The sequence below is a fragment of the Eptesicus fuscus genome, chromosome 11, assembly GCF_027574615.1.
Source record: "Eptesicus fuscus isolate TK198812 chromosome 11, DD_ASM_mEF_20220401, whole genome shotgun sequence".
In the NCBI taxonomy this organism is placed as follows: Eukaryota; Metazoa; Chordata; class Mammalia; order Chiroptera; family Vespertilionidae; genus Eptesicus; species Eptesicus fuscus.
The window spans coordinates 54964642-54984510 of NC_072483.1; the positions used below are offsets into that span (position 1 = coordinate 54964642).

Genomic DNA, 19869 nt, shown 5'->3' on the forward strand with positions numbered 1-19869 from the left:
ATTTCAGAGAGGGATAGGGAGAGATAGAAACATCAATGATGACAATCATTGATTGGCTGCCTCCTGAACACACCCTACTGGGAATCAAGCCCACAACCTGGGCATGTGCCCTTGGCTGGAATCAAACCCAGGACCTTTCAGTTTGCAAGCCAGCGCTCTATCCACTGAGCCAAACTGGCTAGGGCTGAGAAATAACTCTTGATAAGAGTTGTTTATAAATGTTGCTATTGAACCTCCATCCGTAGAGCATGTACCAGGGTAGGTTTTCTTCTTTAGGTCACATTCACCAATCTCCCTAATCCTGTACCTCTGATCAATAATACACCTCAGAGGGACAGGGACCAAGAGATAGGAATATGACCTACAATGGTAGAGTCAACAGATCTAATTGATTATGTAGGATTCTCCTAAAAACTCATATTAGAAGCCACCAGTTTTTTAAAGTTAAGGACGTTATTAAAATTATTGACAGTCTGCCCTGGCCAGGAGGCTCAGTTAGTTGGAGCTTCATCTCATACACCATAAGGTTACGGATTCAATTCCTGGTCAGGGTAAATACCTTGGGTTTCAGGTTTGATCTCCAGTTGGGGCATCTACAGGAGGTAACTGATCAATGTTTCTCTCTCTCTCCTCCTTCCTCTCTCTCTCTCTCTCTCTAAAAATTAATAAACATATATTTGAGTGAGGGGAAAAAAATTATTGACAGTTTTACTTCATTGCAAGAAAGGCATGCAACTTTTCCTGGACTTTCTTCTTTATGTTTCACTTGAAGTCATAGGGTTGTTAGGGATCAAGAGATATTCTTAAGATATGCCCTTCCCCTCCCCCCCAAAAAAAGAGATATGCCCCAAAAGGAGAGGTCTTTCTTTAAAGGATTAAAGGAAAGGATAATCACAACCCTCCATAGTAAATTTGTTCAACATTGCTCTGACAGAAAATATTTCCCTTAAATAAAAAGTTGATGCAGGTGCTGAAGAATAGTTTTGACTATTATTTTCTAAATAGATAGAAGACAGTTTGTGGGGAAAACCTTAACATATTTGAAGGTCATTCCAAGAGCTTTCAGAGGTTGGTATAGTAAAACAAAACAAAACGCCTTAATAAAACAAGGCAACAGACATTTATAATATTTTAACATGTGTGAAATGAAATATTGGGATTTATGTTGTAAAACTGACTACTTAGGATAAAAGAACAAGAAGAAATCTCCATCACTAATTCAAAGCATTTATTAATTGTGTAATAGTATATGGGGTTATGTTGCTTTGCAAAAAAGTTCAGGGATCATTATGCATATCAATTAGCTTCTGTTGTATAGCAAACTACTCCAAAACCAGTGGCTTGAAAGAGAAAACATTAATTAATTCTTAAAGTCTGAGGGTTGGCATGGTAGTTCTTCTGGCCTATGCCAGACAGGCCAGGGCTCACTCATGTCTGGTGCTTAGCAGGCTGATGGGCCGAGGGTAGGGGCTCACTTACATGTGGCAGTCAGCTCTGTGTGGGCCAGGGGAATGGCCCTGGCCTCTTAACCAGCAAGCTAGCCTGGGCCCATGCACTTGGGGGAAGAAAGATTTTCAGCATCAGGAGAGGCCAAGCCCCATGAACGAGACCTATTCCAGCATCCCTGTGCATCATGTTTGTTAATGATCCATTGACCAAAGCAAGTGATATATACCCAGATTCAAACCTCTCGCAGAGATGTAAAAATATATTCCTATTGTAAAAGGGCTGAAATTCTAACTAGTGTTCAAATAAAAACTCAGATTCAGTGTTGGGTTTCTCTTTTGGTCCTAATGGTGGAGTAATAGAGCATACCTCTGAATGATAAGGGGCATGCAGGGAGAGATTAGAGAAATTTGTGGCCATGATGTTATCTCCTCCATCATGCATCTTTGTTTATAGTAAAGAGGCAATGATTACAGCTGTATTTGAGTTGGAAAGAAGGTCAACTTTTTATAGATTTTAAATATTTGTATCTTTTTTTTTCTTTTAACTTGTTTTTGCTATTGAACAGAAAGTGTACAGACCTAAGGACTTACAATTCAACACATTAGCACAAAATGAAGAACCATGTGTATCTAGCACCTATGTCTGCAAATAGAACTATACCAGCACTTCAGTAACTCCATTTAGCCCTTCTCCTAGCATCATCCCCTTCTCCTTCCCAATCTTAACCACTATTCTGACTACATTAGTTTTGCCTGTTTTCCTACTTCATGTAGTTGGGCTCATATAGTGTGTGTTCCCTTGGGTCTGACTTCTTTTGTTCAACATATGCACATTAGATTTATTAATGATGCTGAATATAGCTGTGGTTTTATAATTTATTTTCTGTATAGTATTTCATTGCATGGACAAGACACAAATTTATTTGTCCATTCTACTATTGATGCACATTTGGGTTGTTTCCAATTTTTGGCTATTAGAATAATGCTGTTCTGAAAATACTCATACATGTCTTTTGGTGCACATTTGTATGTATTTCTTTTGGGAAGGAAGAAGATTGAAAATGTTCAGAGTGTTCTTACTGTTCAGGAACCTAGGAACTGAGCATGTAGTGTTTTGTTGTTGTTGTTGTCCAGCTTTATTGAGTACTAGTAGCCCTGCGCACAAATCCATGCACCAGTAGCTCGCCAGTAGCTCGCTGCTGCCCTCCTGTAGCTCTCTGCCCGCTGCCCCGCCCTCCTGTAGCTCCCTCTGCCCCCTGCCCCCCAACCCCCCTTCATAGCTTGCTGTCCTGCCCCCTCCTGTAGCTCTCCACCACCTGCTTGTAGCTCGCTGCCCCACCCTCCTGCTGATCCGTGATCTGGTCGTTATGTGGTCAGTCATTACGCTTCATGGCGTAATGACCATTTGCATATTACACCTTTATTATATAGGATAATTGGCAAATAAAATTGTAAGATAAAGGTACTAATATATGTATGTATACATTGTGACAAGATATCCCCCCAAAAAGTTAATAAACACTTCTATCACCTCACATATTTACCCTTTTCTTTTTGAGAGAACATTTATGTTCTTTTCTCTTAGCAAATTTTGATTATATAACACAGTGTTATCAACTATAGCCACCATGTTATACATTAAATCTTCAGACTTTATTCATCTTGTAACTGCAAGTTTGTACCCTTTACCCACCCTCCCCTATTCAACATGAAGTTCCATTCTTCTGTTGGGCACCCAGGAGTCGACTTGCTGGCTCACAGGGAACATGGATATTCAACGGTCAAACAATTTTCTAAACAGATTTTACCCATTTATACTCCCACCACTTCTATGCATTTTTTCCTTTAACACAGTTCTAAATATACTAGTAGCCCATTTGCAGGAAGAACCCTGCAAGCGGCCGCTTCGGCCGCATGCGCTGCTGCTGCCGCCGCACCTGCACCTGAGCACCGCTGCCGCCCACCCCGCTCCGCCCCGCTCCACCCCACCCGGGCTTTCCCTCTGGCAGCCACCTTGCTTTCCGCTTTTCCTCCCTCTTCCTTCTAAGTTGTCTTCAGTCTTCACTCCTCCCTCCCTCAGCGTATGCAAATTAACCGCCATCTTTGTTGGGTAATTTGCATACTCGCCCTGATTGGCTGGTGGGTGTGGCTTTTGGCTGGTGGGCGTGGTGAAGGTGTGGTCAATTTGCATATTACCATTTTATTAGGTAGGATTTTATCTTCATTTTGGTGCCTAGGTTTTAAGCTAATGCATACTTACCTTCTACTTTCTCTTACTCTAACATAAAATACTTACATTAGGATTCCAACTAGGTTGATAGTAGTTGATCCTGCATTTAAAATTTCATAAAACATGAAGAATCCCAAAGTATTCCAAACTATTCTGCCTAGCAATACACTGATCTGTTTCCCCATTCATTCATCAAATGCTTATGGAGCACCCACAAGAGATTTTAGATTTGAACCTGGATATACAAAGGCATGTAAACAACGGAACGTAAAATTGAACTTCTGACCTCCAAAAAGTATCTACAGTAGGAAATGGCTCATCAGTAACTGTCTTCTCTCTGGTGCCTCCCACGTCTCCAATCACTTTACCAGTACTTGCCTCCAGCCCAGGCTAGCAGTGCACCATGTCTCATTAACCGCAAACACAATTTCCCTCCTCTATTTCCCCTCTTTGGATAACTATCCCTAAGAGTTTCATTTTCTCCTTTTATGGACAAAAATCATATTCAGGACAAGAGCAAAACTGTTCTCAAAACTTAAGGAATTGTGGCAATATACATTTCACTTTTTTTTTTTCTGTATTTCAAGGAAGAGTCTCTGCATGTATTTGTGTATAATGGGATTTTCAGACTACATTTATTTTGTGTAAGAAGATTAAAAATGTTCGCAGTGTTCTTACTGTTCAGTATTTCATATTGTAAATGATCAGGAGAATACATTAGTTGTTAAGGTAATGTGCTCAAGTATCTTCGTGGTTTTAAGAAGGTATTACTGCTCCCAAAATAGCTTCATTTAGTCCTTTTCTCTGGTAGTACGAAACCAGTTTTTGCTTGTGAACTGAACTGCTGCATCTGTGCAATACAATTCAAGCTCTGAGGAGAGTGTTTTAGGGAAATTGAGATTCTCTGTTATTTTTTAAATGGAGCATTAGTAATAAAATTAACCCCACTTAAAATTAACCTTATTTAAAATCACTAGAATAAAATTAACCTCATTTAAAATCACTGACTTAGATGTTTCCACAATTAAGAGCCACCAAAAGTCCTTTGTTGTATTGTTTTTCACAGGCCATTTCCATCTATCATCTAAAGAAAGGGCTGCAAGAACAAGTATGTAAGCGAAAGTACAGTAAGGTGGGAACAGGTGTCCTCACCACCCACATGATTCCAACCTGTGCATCCATGGGAATTACCCTGGATTAATATGGATGCTTTTTGTCCAAGTGCCGCGAATCCAAATCAAGAAGCTTAAGGAGAACAGTGTCACTAAACTGAGAAGTCTAGCTTCAGCAAATTCAATTGAGGAGCTCAAACAAAAGTTTTAGGACTCTCCTCCAACTGGGCTGTTTCCTTTGGGCTGCACTGACCCTCTCTACGGATGAGCTTTTTCCACAGTGCATGCTCCAGCTTCAGTGAACACCCTTCTTGGTCTGTGTGCCCTCCAACATGGCCCTGTGTCCCGTGTTCTAGACTGAGAAACTACTGAGGAAGAGCCCTGAGTGGCCCAGATTAAGTCACATGCACACTCCGGAACCCATTACCTTGCCCAGGGCGATCAGGCACTATGTATGGCCAGGCCAGGAAGGACTTTCGTTGGCAGGTTCAGAGAGAAGGAATAATCCTCAGACAAAAACAGCAAATGTTCAGCACAGCCCCCACAAGGGCTTCACGTGTATTAGTCATAACAGTAATGCTAGGGAAGGGAAGATATTGGGTTAAGCAAAACAAGGCACTGTATAAAGCATGGGACTCCTAAGGACTCCTAATTCATACCAGACACACATGTTCGAGGATGGAAGTGAACTCACAGCAGATTCAATCCCATTTGCCCAATCTTTTAGGTCATGTAATACATGAAATTACTCATTAAATGGCTACTTTATTCACTTTAATAACCACTTGACTGTCCCTGGTGTTTGATCAAAAAGTAAGGTGTTTGGATATTGAGTAATTGAATTATCTAGTATAGGATTAAAAATAATACAATACTCTCAGCTGGCTGTTTTCCATTTTGAAAATGAGTTAGTTATAATAAACAGCTACAGTGAGAATCAGAACCTACATGAGACAATTATATTAATAGGCCAATCATGCTTCAATTTGAAGAAAACCTACCTCTTAAAATGTCAATCAGAATGTCATCCCCTTAGATATCAGGATATTTTGCCAAAAAGCATTGAAATATCACTGTCCACCACGCTATTAAATGATGGGTTCTTTGTTTAAAACAAAATCTTGCCCTCACAAATACAAGAGGGCAATATAAGAAAACAATGGAGTCCAAATGAGTGGACACAGTGATGCTCACAGAACAAGCACCATCGCTGTGGTCCACTGAAGATGTTTTCTAAGTGCTAGGTCCATGGCAGTGGTAGTCACATAGGAATAGATTTGCTCTGAGGGCATATTTGGCAATAGACAGAGACCACTTTTGATAGTCACGACTGGAAGATTGGTGCCACTGGCATCTAGCAAATGCTGAACATTCTATAATGCCCGTGACAGCCCCCACAATGAAGAATGGACTGACCCAAAATGTCAGCAGTGCTGAAATTAAGAAACTCTGGTCTCTAGCAAGGGGCAGGCAAAGGCAATATTTAAAACACAACTCCTGCCCCTGATAAATGTATCATCTACATAGAGGGTAAGATAGAAAACAAAAGAGCTCACTGTATAATATACAGGTGCTAATAACAAGTCCTTCACCACATGTGCCTGGAATGGCATCAAGTGCTCTAGAAGGAAAAGCTACTGCTGGGTTCTCCATCAGAGCACCCTTCTTCATGTAAAGATTTGGACAAGCAACCAGAAAAGAATTTTTCATGTAGAGGATAAGAAGGAGGCAGAAATCCAGAGAGGAGGAAGAGCAGTGTCTTTTCTTTGAGTAACCAGCCTGGCTACAGCAGGATGTGTGTGGGGAGTATTAAGAAAACCATGCTTTCACCTGTCACTGGGATAATATGGCCAGTGGAGTCATGGCTTTGCCACGTGTTAGCTGGGCCGACACCGGGGTGCAGGCTGTAAAATTAGGATATCCCTTACCTAACATTTGTTGCTGCAAAAATTAGGTACTGCTACATAGCAGAGTTCAAAGAGTGGCAGCTCCTAGAACAAATATTAAGAGACGGGTTGAGATATATTCCTAGGAATATATCCCAAGAAATCAGAAACACCAATCAGAAAGAACATATGCACCCCTATGTTCACTGCAGCACAATTTACAATAGCTATGATTTGGAAACAGCCTAAGTGCCCATCAGCAGATGAGTGGATTAAAAAACTGTGGTATATCTACACAGTGGAATACTACGCTGCTGTCAAAAAGAAGGAATTCTTACCATTTACAACATGAATCTCTTGAAAACTAGGCAGATATATCAACCTTCAGCTTTCTTTTCTATAGGCACAAGCGGATAGAGCTGAGCAACTCTTGCTGCCTTTAGATACTCCCATTCACTACCCACTTCGATTTGTCTCATTTGTTTTATTCACCTGGCCCCTCTAGGTATTTGAGCTTGCAATTCCTAATGTACTGGCACTATATCTGCTTTAATGACAATGACAATAACAATAAAAACAGTAACAAAAAATAATAGCACACTGAGCACTTAGTTCCAGGCCGTTCTAAGGAAGCCACAACCAACTCACTATTTGAGGAAGTTACTACTGTTATACCCTTTTACATATTAAAGGACCTGCCCAAAAGTCGACAGCCAGCAAGTGGGATAGGTAAGATAACCCATACATAAATGTGCAGTCAGCCAAAAATATCCCAAATTTAACAGTAAGAGTCTATATGAACCTTTTTCTAAAAATAAGCCCCTCCACTTCAGCCACAAAGACTTGTGCTTTTCTGCAGTGGATGCACACGCATACACCCGTGCGACTCTGTGTACCTATGCACAACTAAGGCAACTCGAGTTTCCTCTCTCCACAAGGCATGTGGTATGGTAAACTAGTCCTTATCTTTATCTGCAGAAAACATAAAATGCACAGATAGGACTAACTTCAAGAAATGTATGTTCTGACTGGAGACAGGCAATGCATTCAAAGGTGTTTAAGATTTAAAAAGAAACAGGTGGGTGGGGATAAACAAAAGTTGCAGAGCGTATATCCAAGGCTGAGGGGTCACAAGGATCAGGACAAGGAGAGCCAGGAAAACCACTTGGCAGTGTTTCAGGAAGGGTTTGGAGGTGTGTCTATTAAGATGTGTATGTTAAGCAAACAGGTTTCCCAGAGGTCACCCTGGGCTATCTTCTATATCATCATTGGCGTGAAAGTTGACTTGGCTGAAGAAACATTCAGTGGAATAAACAGAATGAGAGAATTTGAAAGATCAGAGTATCTGACTACCTTGAAAAAAGTGAGGGGGGTGGGGAAGCATCTGGGTCCTAAAGATGTTGATGCATGAAAGGATAAAAGTGCGAGGCAGTCGTGAATTAGGAAAAAAATACTTGAGTCAAGATGAAAATGGCACAAAGTATTAAAGTCAAGAATGTGGCGCTTACAGGAGAGATTTCAGAGGTGGTACAGACGGTGAAGTCACCGTAAAAGGGAGGACCATGGGAGCAGGTGGCTAGGGATGTAGTAGACAGAGAAACGTTAAAGGCAAGGAAGCCCAGAAACTGAAAAATGATGAGGAATGTATGCAAACTATCTAGAACTCAGCTAATCTTTTAGAAATGCTAATCCTAAAAAGTAAGAACTTGGGAATATAGGCAACATATTTGTTGTCTCCATATTAGAAGGATTCAGGTGAAATTCTGCCTGACTGGCAGGCCGTGCACACGAACACATCGTATTCAGTGCTGCAGGAACACGGCAGGAAGGCAGATGGTCCAGTTCTGCACCCTACCTCCCCTCACCGTGCCGATTGGAGTCACACTGAAATGCTTCTGCTTGAAGGTAGTTAGGTGTCTCGTTAACTACTTTTGTTAAAAGTAAATAAAACAGTGAGGAGCAAAAAGATCCAAATAAGTAGAATAGGGGGGCAAAAGGATTGGAGGAGGAGAGGATATTTCTTCATTTACATGGACTTTATTTTTCCTTATACTCAAGCTTTTAAACAACAAAAATGGAAAACATTTTGTATCAGAGTATGCCTGAAAGCCAAACATTAAGATGGTGGCCCCACTATTTTTGAACCCAGACATGGGCTAAAATGGATTTTATAAACTTTTAAAGGGAACAATCACAAGTAATCTACTTAGTAAGTAGGGTTAAATGTCTGTCAACGAATCTAAAATTTCAGAGGCAATATTTTATTTCAAAAGTAATAAATAATATGGTCACATAATAAATGGTGAATAACGATGGAAACTTAAAATTCTTATAAAAACTTGTAATTATTTCACAATTAGGCTGTTCACATTTCTTATGACTTTGTTTTCCAATGATATATTAATGCAGATTAAAAATTAAAAACCGTAATTCACCAACAGTGATATAACTTCAAGGCTGAGAAAAAGCACTAGTCACAAAGAATTTCAAGTAAACATTAATTTAGCAGTCCAGAAAGAAGAGCTGTTATCAATGCGAGAAGTCCTAATTATAAATAATATAGCCATGTATTTGTCTAAAGACCAATATAGACCTAACTTTAGCAAAACACTAGTGCAAAAAAAATTATATATACCTCTTTTGTTCAAGACACAATATAAAACTTGAAATAAGTTCTCTATTTAATAAAAAAAAGGAGACTCCTCAAGAAGATTCATAGCATCTCATTAACAATGCAAAAATGTTAAACTGAAATGGTTTATATATTTTGGTCAGTAAAAATTATAACAGTTCTATGACAACTGGAAATATTATCAGAAAAAAATCTGTCAATGAAAAAAATCACTGATTCAATAAGTATTTAATCATTTTATTAACAAAATATATGCCAGAAATACATCCCTCTCTGGTGAAACTTTTCAAATAATTTTATGTGGAGAGCCTTGAGATGTATCAATTATATAAACCATATTAAAATGAAAACATTTTTAAAATGTACAATACAAACCAGTACTTTGTACAATTCTCTATAAAGTTCGATAATCAATGTAAAAAATAATTTGTTTCAACTGAATATAAGGCATGTTCAGTTTCTGTAATTTTGTAGAATTACTTTTTTTGCTTTGTTGGAGACTTTTCTCTCCGCCGGTCCTGATTTTTCTTTGATTCTCTGGATTGTTCAGAGTATCTGCTAGATTTTTCCCATCGCCTCTCAGCACCATTCTGATACCTATCTTCATCGCTTCTAGAGTCTGAATGTTTTCTACTCTTTTCTCTTGACTTTGATCTGTCTTTTCTTCTAAATTTTTCACTGTCCTTATTTCGGTATCTATGCTCATTTTCAGAAAAAGAATTTCTTCTCTCTCCTCTCCTCTTTTTCAGATCACCATACTCATTTTCCAAATCTAGATGCATTTCTTGGTCTCTATCATTCACGACTCTACTGTAACTATTTCGTTCAGAAGGAACACCTCTGTCTGAAGTGTATTTTGTTATAGGATCTCTCCAATTTGGGTCCCTTGAATTTTTATCTCTGAGTTTTTCTGATCTCCTTTCTCTTTCAGTCCTTGTTTCTTGGTGCCTTTGCTCTGATCTTCTTTCTTCTTGCTTCCTATCATTTATTTGTTGTTTCCTGATCAATTTATCTACTTCTTTGCTTCTGGTGTTCCCTTGTCCCTTCTTTCTTATAGCTTTAGCTGCACATGTAAAATGAAATATAGTTAGTTTTAACTTTAATCTTAATTTCATGATTTAACAATCACATTCATTAATATAATGTAGGTTTACTAATTCAGATAAACTGGATGCAAAGCTAAATTTATTGAATGAAAAGCCTAATGACAGAACATTTCACAAAATATCTGAGAATATACAATATGTCAGCATTAGTTACCAAAGTACTGTTTCATTAGACTCAAAAATAGTGAACAGGAACTTGACAGCAAATGTTGTAAAATCTTTTATGAAGTAACTAAAATAGTACATTTCCACTTAAAAATTTTATTCAAAAACAGAAATTCCAGTCCATGTGCATTATTGATACAAAATATGTCAGATCTGGTACATAATCAAAATACTAATGATCACACACACCAGCAACATCACTTCCTAAAGGTGAGAGGGAGAGGGATGACTGGGTTTGTCTAACATCATGAACATATGTATTTCAAATAAAAACTTCTTCCTATAAAAACAAGTTTTGCTCTCCAGTACTATTAGAGAAACACCAGCTGTACCAGTAGGAGGAGCCAGGGTAAGCTATACATCCCAGGCTTCATATGAGCCACTATGGCTTGATTTCGAAAAAGGCCTTGAACAACTTACATTACTGATGTAATCACAAATATAAATGTTAAATAATTACAATAAAATAACTTACCATTTTAAGCTATAAAACAAATTTAACTGCTTTATCTGTGTTACTTAGTTTGGGTACATAAATCAAAGATGCTGAGATGACCAAAATTTCTGTTGCATTCATATGTGTACAGAAAGAAGAAAACAGGGTAGGAGATCACCTACCCTCATCCTACCCCACCTAAATCTCTGTACCAACCTGTATTTCCTCGGCCAAATGCCGACCCTTGACAGTTAGTCGGTTTGCCACCAAGGATTTGTTTCTCTGGTGCCTATCAAACAACTCAGCTGAGCTGCAGCTACCCAAGCAGAAACCATCTGGCTCTGTGCGAAATCATGTCCCTCTGACCCTACTCGACACTGCTCTCACTGCTTTGTTGACATTAAAACCTGTGCCATATAATAATGTGCAATCTCTTCTCTCTTTGGTGTCTGCTTTACAATTTTCCAATTTGGGGGCAGTTCATATTGCTTTTATGCTATTTAATATTTTATTAATAAAACTGGAAGCTCTCTACTGAAACTGTATGATGAGGCAAATTAATTTTGAATCAGCAAGCTTCCTTATTGCAGAAATTCATGCTGTGTTATCATCTGTTCTCAAAACAGATATCATGAAATAACAAATTCTTTAGAATTAAAAGAGGTGAATGTTAAATGAACAATGTTTGCATATTTCAATTCAAGAAAACTTCCTGTGAGCAAATGGAATTTTGCTCTAATAATATAAAACACCGAGAGTCCCACAATTCCGGCTGCCATGTAATATGTAAAATACTTTGAAGTGTAACAAGCCAGGAAATGAGAATAAAAAGACCAAGCTTCCAACCTTCTAAGGCTATAGGGAAAAGTGCTCCCTCTCTGAAATAGAGATGAAAATACTATTAGAGAAGAAAGCAGAGCTGACCCTGCAAAAACAACACAGAACTTTTCAGAAAACAGCACATTTGAAAAAATCCTTTACTATAGCACTTCCAGTTCCAAGTAGAATGGAGAAGGCTGTAGACCAGTTGAAGAACATCTAGAAATGCTGGATATAAATTTAAAATCTCTGCTTAAAGGAGGTAAAGATCTTGAACTTGAGATGCTATAATAAAGGAAGGCAGTGTGCTTAAGAAAAGGGATAGGGGTATGTCCAAGGAACACAGGAATCAACTTGAAGGAACTTCTAATTGCCAAAGCTGAAATGATTTTAACAGCAAATAAAATAAAGTATTGGACTTAAACCCACAGAAAACAATAAACATCCATGAGTCCACAGTGATAAAATATAGTGTAAAATTATTAAGTAAATGGGGGAAAGGAACAACTCTTTCTTACAGAAGAAACTCAACTACTAAATGTAGAAAAGAGACAAATAGAAAAAGCATCATTTGGCAAACACCACAGTATTAAGTGTTCCAGACAAGATCCAAAGATGGATGCTAAAACTGGAGAGTGAAAGTTAGAGATTTGCATAGCATCAAATTATCTCTCTGCAAAATCTAATTTACAGAGAAAAATCTTTCCAGAAAAGAAATTCAGCAGATATCATCTTAACCAAGTCATCAAAGTTAATGTCACCAAAAGATACACCAATATTATAAATCCCTCATTGAGATGCACTAAGAGCACATGATTTCTATGGTATTCTAGCCAAAAACGCACATTCTCTTTATATAGCTGTACACTTATGAGATACGCACTAAATGTGTGATAAAGTCAATAACTACCATAAAGTGTCACTATTAAAAAAATTAAAATTTATTGAAACATAAACATCAGGAAGGCTCCTGTCAACTAGATTAGACATTATGAATGGTATTTCAGTCACCATTCAAATAAATATTTACCGATGAAATACCTTCATTTCTATGAAAAGGCTTCCAAAAGGTAATCTGAGCATTGTAAATGTTAAAATTTACTATAGCCTGCAACAATGGTCGATGATCATTTATATTAATTGTGGCTTTTAAAAAACTGAACTCTAAAATAAGTATAAAATGAAATTATTTACTTCTCTCATCGTAAACATCACCAGCAATATACTTGTTAGAAAAGAGCACGATGGATGATGAGTTTCAATACCTGAGGCAGAGCTCTGACTGCTGGAGGATGAGGAATCGCTGTCTTCACTGGAAGACTCTGAACTGCTGTCACTGCTGTCCGAACCAGAAGCAGAGGAGTCGGACTCTGCCGAGGAGGACGCGGAAGAGGAAGAGGAGGCGGAGGAATTATTTGGCTCAATTTCTGGTTTCTGTGCCACAATGACCTTTGGTGTATTTTTGAGATGCTCACGCAATTCATCCCTAATTAAAAATATAATGTTAGATTTTGCTTAGAAGGAAATTATGAGATAATTTTGTAATTGAAAATAAAATTCTAAAAATAATCCTTACGTTAAACCTCCAAGACCTATAGAAGTAAAAAAGTTGATGGCAAAACGAGTGTTTCTGGGATTATCTCGGGGTAATAATCCTTCAAAGAATGGCTGTAGGGTTCTAAAAAAGAAAAGAAAAGAAAATGAACAAAAAAAGAACAGATTGCTGAAAGATAAAATTCTTTACTTAAAAGAAAAATTCTCATACAGTCACTTTTCAGAGTTTCTACGTATTAAATTAGTAAATAAAATACAACCAAGTAAATGATTTATATAATTTATTAGGTTAGGCTACATGGTATCTAATGAAATGAGTAAGGCCACTCATTAATTTACTAAACTTAATTTTCTATAATTATACAACAAAGGTTTAAAAAAACTTTTTCATATATACATCCACACAGAGTAGATATATATAACATACAAACATATATCTATGTTCATATGTACATGTATATATGTGAATGTATATACAGAACAGTAAAAAATTCTCCTCATATATATATATCTAATAAAAGAGTAACATGCAAATTGACCGTACATCTGCTACACCCACAAGCCACGCACACCAGCCAATCAGGAGCGAGTATGCAAATTAACCCAACCAAGATGGCTATGGCCACGGAGTGAGCAGGAGGCTTGGGTTTCCCTGGCAATGGAGGAAGCCAAGCTTCCTTCAAACCCTGGCCAGCCCAGGCCTCTGCTCAAGGCTACAAAGTTTCAATTATAGAAGATAAATAAATCCCAGATACCAGGCCTCTGCTTGGGTCGCCGGGAGGCGTGGCCAGCTTGCAAACCACCATAGGCCCCTTGCCCAGGCCGCCCCACACCTCAAGGGAACCCCCACCCTCATCCAGGACACCCTTCAGGGCAAACCAGCTGATGCCCACCCGTGCACCAGGCCTCTATCCTATCTAATAAAGGAGTAATATGCAAATAGACCGTCACTCCAACGCACAAGATGCCAGCAGGGGAGGGCAGTTGTGGGCGATCAGGCCAGCAGGGGAGGGCAGTTGGGAGGGAACAGGCCTGCAAGGGAGGGCAGTTGGGGGCAATCAAGCCTGCAGGGGAGGGCAGTTAGGGGTGACCAGGCCGGCAGAGGAGGGAAGTTGGAGGCGACCAGGCCTGCAGGGGGCAGTTGGGGGGGGGGAAACCCAGGCCTGCAGGGGAGAGCAGTTGTGGGGGACCAGGCCTTCAGGGGAGGGCAGTTAGGGGTGACCAGGCCTGCAGGGAGCCTGCAGTCGGGCCTAAACGGGCAGTCGGGACATCCCTTGAGGGGTCCCAGATTGGAGAGGGTGCAGACTGGGCTGAGGGATACACACCCTGTGCACGAATTTGGTGCACCGGGCCTCTAGTGTGTGTGTGTGTGTGTGTGTGTGTGTGTGTGTGTATGCACATACATACATACATACATACACATACTTATACAGAACTGTGCAAGGCACTGAGAGAAGGGAAAAAGTATAAACAAAAGGGAGAAATCATGTTTACTCAATGACTTACTAATAACACATCCTTATTATTTCTAGGAAGGGGAACAAACAGAAAATATTAACAATATAATGTTGTTTTGCACATGTGGTTTTGAGTACCATAGTGAATGACTAACCAACAGGGTCAGGAAAAACTGTTTCATAGAAAAAGGTGATAAATAAGAATGATTGAGAGTTTGCTCGACAGAAAAAGAGAGGAATTCCCAGCTCTGGAAATGGAGGTAACGAGGCATGAATGAGCCAGACCTGCTTTGCTCTCTGGGTAATGCTGGTGTGGCTGGAGCACAGCGCACTGCAGTGAGCTTCATTAGGTGAGCCGGAAAGGAGGCAGGGACCAAGAAATGAGTATACAAAGCCCAGAAAATGGATGGAATAACAGAGAGCATGAAGAACCAGGACAGACCTGTGGTGTACACTGGAGAGGCAGGCTGAGGATAAGAGAGACTGAGAGGAGTAAGGTAGAATGGGAAGAAAATGAGGAGCCACAGTAAGCACGTGGTCAACTCTGTAAGTGAGGCTGAGAAGTGAAGGGACATGAGGACTGAGGAAGACGACTTGACTTGGCAAGCAGTCACTAGAGAACTGAAAGGCTGATTTCAGGAGTGCGAATGGAGAAGCCAATGTGAGCAGCAATGGGCAACCTGAACAAACAGCAGATGAAGCTGGAATAGAGATTACATAATGGTCCTGGGACCAGACCCTAGTGCAGTGTAATGATACATTACATATTCATCTGTATATATTCACAATTGTTAATGATAATAAAAAAGTTATCGTTCTAAGGCTCAAAATTAGGGTAAAAACTCTAAATACTCATCACTAAAGAACTCCAATGAGCGTACAAAAGTAATTTTCTGGGTTTTAACTAAATTAAAAGCAGCATTAATTCTGTGTTTTCTCTGTTGACCTAAAAACTGCATGTTGTCCTTGGCCACACAACATGAGATTCAGAGTGGTAACTAATGAAGTAAGTTCTAGGGACATAACTCTTGCTTTACCAACCCAGGGTTGACATGTCACTGAAGTGAAGGAAAACCCTGGAGGACAGTAAGAATAAAAAGTGCTTAATGATAAACTTACTCATCCTTTAATCTTGCATTAAGTTTAGGAAGACCCATGTATTCACACAGTTCTTGGAAAAATATTTTAACAAAAATCCTACTGGAGGATGTAGTGGTTTCTTCACTCAGCTTTATACATTCAAGAACCTGAAAATTAAATGAAAAAGAATTTAATTTTGTTCAAAAGATTAAGACAAAGTGACCAATATTCATACTCAAAATTTCTCTTAAAATGATGGATTTAGACTCATCTTCAATCAGAATTATCTCTGAATTATCTTCTCTAGTGGGGATATGTACGATTTCTTGGCAAAGATTAAGACAACTTCTCTGTGCTAATTTTTAGAATGTTAAAAAGCTACAAAAATAGAGTTCATTCTCTTTCTTGAGTCTGTGCTTTTTACAGCAGGAATATATTGTCTTGAGTGTATAATGGTGCAGCAGAGATTACTAGCTCCTAAGCCTCATCAAAATGTGTGTACATGAGGTTTTGAGGCAAAATGCCATTGAGTGTTAGGCTATAGTTTTGTACAGCACATGTAATATGTGACAAAGATAAACGCAGGAAGAGTGATAGCTTATCCTGAATAGTAAGACTGAGGCTTAAAAACTGAAGCTCATGTAGAGATGTTTTACAACAAACAAAAATAAAAGCAACCTCTAGTTTGTTGAGTTATGTGTTCTAGGAGCCCTGGTGCTTCAATTGTAAAATTTTAATTTCATTTTCTCAGAGGGGGAAAAAAAATTACGATTTGGCTCCTACGTTAGCTTACAAAATGCCTATTAATGTAGCTAGATGTACTTAGTATTTAAAATATTACAAAAATCTACCCAATGTTTATAAGCTCAATGATATTGCTTCATTCTTCCATTAGATTCTGGTAGTCAATAATGTGATCCTCTCCTTTCTTTCCTCCAGGATGCAATTTCTTTCTATTGCTGGCTGAATGAACAGCAGTTATACAATAAATGCCAACTTTATGGATGCATTTCAAATTGTAATCAAGTGTACATTGTCTCATTAAGACATCTTTCCTGGTTCTAACTATGATTATAAGAACTCCTTCCTAACGCTTACCTAAATTCATTGTCTGCTAAAAAGAACATGTCTTATTAGGACAAACATTTCTCTCATGTCCCTCAGGAAACAAGCAGTAACTCAGCAATGCATTACTACCAAACCTGGGTGCATATTAATAGCAGTGTGTACACATGTATGTGTACAAAGATAAAAATCTATAATCATTTCCATGAAGATACAGCTATCCCTATTAAAAAGCACCGATATACCTGAACTTTTAATATCATCCAGAATGGTTACATTCATATATTTATGCACTTAGCTTTTTGATTCCATGTTATATGAACATAATCTCAAAGATAGCAATTATAATAAAAGTTTGCTACACATTTCATTTTAAAGTACATTTCCTACATAGGAAAAGTATGGCTATATTATACTTAATACACATTTGAGAATAACAGGAGATTATGAAGGAAGTAAAAACACTGAGCCCCATCTACTTACACTCCATGGAAGTGAATCAGTGTATAGAAGATGAGCAAACATCTTAGCAACATTTCTCAACTTGTTTGTTTCCAAGCGATGGATGGTATCATACTGTTCTTTGAATATACTTTCAAATGATTCCATGTACTCTTTTTTTAGCATGCAAAATCGCTATTAATTAAAAAAATTGAGAATCAATACCATTATAAGCATATTACATCCTTCTAAATTTACTGAATCAAAAATAAATATTTTGTACATCTTTTTGTGCTATATGATGAGATGCTCAAACAAGAAGTTAATATATATTATACTTATCTATCTGGGAATTATATGATACAAAATTATACACAGCATAACTGTACAAATTATACAAAATTATACAAATCATAGACACATACATTTGTATATGATACAAATACCTATATTTCTCTGTAGATAGTGTTTGGGTTAAAAAATTATTTTAGCTCATGTTCTATTTGTTCTGCCTATAAACATGCATCTGACTTCAGAAGCTGCTTTCAGACTTTGAAAAGACAGCATTTAATTGTCCTCTTTGGGAAATTTTTATAAAGCATGTAGAATTTCCGAAAGTTCAAAGGAAGAGTGATATGCAATGGTAAAGGATTACAAAAATGAAAGGGGAGAGGCTGGATGCAGAGAGTAAAAAACCTAAAGAAGGGAAGACCAATTTACTTTCAGCAAAGACATGTTATATTAGATCTGACCATAAAGCAGACACTTTAATTCACAATATATTTTTTTTAATTAAATGTATTGGGGTGACACTGGATCATAAAACCATACAGGTTTCAGGTGTACAATTCAATAAATCATCATTCGCACAGTGCACTATGTGCTCATCGCACTAAGCAAAGTCTCTTTCCTTCTCCATTTTCCCCTCCTTTGCCCACCTCCACCTATCTCCACTCTCCTTTCCCTTAAGACACTGTTGTCTTAAGAATAGCCTTAGTGATTCCATTAAATTCCAATAAGAAAAAGAAAGTTAGAACTCACCCCAGCTAATAAGCCAAAAAATTTCTCATATGTTCTTTGTTGAGCACAGCAATCAAGTATCATGTTGCAGAGTTCTTTCTATTTGGAAAACAAATAACAATAATGATTCAAAACACAATGAATTCATGTTGTATGATAACTTATCAATATAACAGAGACAGCTAAATTTTTTTTTTTAAAATATATTTTTATTGATTTTTTTACAGAGAGGAATGGAGGGAGATAGAGAGCTAGAAACATCGATGAGAGAGAAACATCGACCAGCTGCCTCCTGCATACCCCCCACCGGGGATGTGCCTGCAACCAATGTACATGCCCTTGACCGGAATCGAACCTGGGACCTTTCAGTCCGCAGACCGACGCTCTATCCACTGAGCCAAACCGGTTTTGGAGACAGCTAAATTTTAAGTAAGATTTTAAAAACACAAAATTCTAAGACTTTGTGAATTTTAGCGATTAAGACAAAAAAAATTAATCTATGCTAAGAGTAATTTTTTTAAAGCCTTCATTCTGGCAGACAGTTTCCATATATCATTCATGCTAATTAGACTGCTTATAAAATTCTAAATTTATATAAGTGTGAATCACTTTAACAGAACTTAGTATGTGTCCTGCTGGCGTGGCTCAGTGGTTGAGTGTTGACCTATGAACCAGAAGGTCACGGTATGATTCCCAGGCAGGGCACATGCCCAGGTTGGGAGCTCAATCCCCAGTGGGGGGCATGCAGGAGGCAGCCAATCAATGATTCTCTCTCATCATTGATGTTTCTACCTCTCCTCCCTTACTCTCTGAAATAAAAAATATATTTTTTAAGAGAACCTAGTATGTATATGAAACAGACATATCAAAAAAATATTGAATAAACTGTATTCTAAAAAGATTCCATACAGAATTCTTTTAGATATAGGTCACCAATATATGACATCTCACTAATACATCTAACAAATAAGCTATAGACCTTTCAAAGTTTTAAATTCTATTATTAGGAAATATATTTAGTTTAGTATGGAAAAGGTAGAACATTATGAGTCTTTCCTTATAGAAGCTTAAATAGGCAAAACTTTCAATATTTACTTAAATGACACACTGGTTGATAAAAAAATATATTTAAAAGAACAAATTAAAAAGATCTCTATGGCTGAATTTTCTAGCCTCAAAATAAATGTTATACATATAGATCTACAGCTTAATCTATACAAATAGATGGAATCATTTCATAACTGCTGGAATAATATATTGTTCAATCAGCTATTTATATGCCTTAAAAACTCCTCTGTGAAAATTCTATTAAGCTAATAAATCCAAGAATAAATCCAGGATCAGGAAATATCATTCTAAATTATTTATAATTAATATTATTTATTAATTCCTGAAATAATCCTAATGAAATATGTATT

General features: G+C 37.9%; 1 protein-coding gene across 1 annotated transcript in view; it reads right to left on the reverse strand.

Moving 5' to 3' along the window:
- Positions 1-9531: 9531 nt before the first annotated feature.
- The window catches only part of CWC22 (CWC22 spliceosome associated protein homolog), a 50128-nt gene continuing 39790 nt past the window's right edge, over positions 9532-19869 (reverse strand). Inside the window, exons 15-20 of the mRNA XM_008138504.3 lie at positions 18473-18550; positions 17474-17626; positions 15965-16092; positions 13411-13512; positions 13100-13320; positions 9532-10371 (exon numbers count right to left, since the gene is read on the reverse strand). Coding sequence (XP_008136726.2) covers positions 9785-10371; positions 13100-13320; positions 13411-13512; positions 15965-16092; positions 17474-17626; positions 18473-18550 — 1269 coding nt within the window. The 3' untranslated portion in view covers positions 9532-9784. The remainder of the gene's footprint in view (positions 10372-13099; positions 13321-13410; positions 13513-15964; positions 16093-17473; positions 17627-18472; positions 18551-19869) is intronic.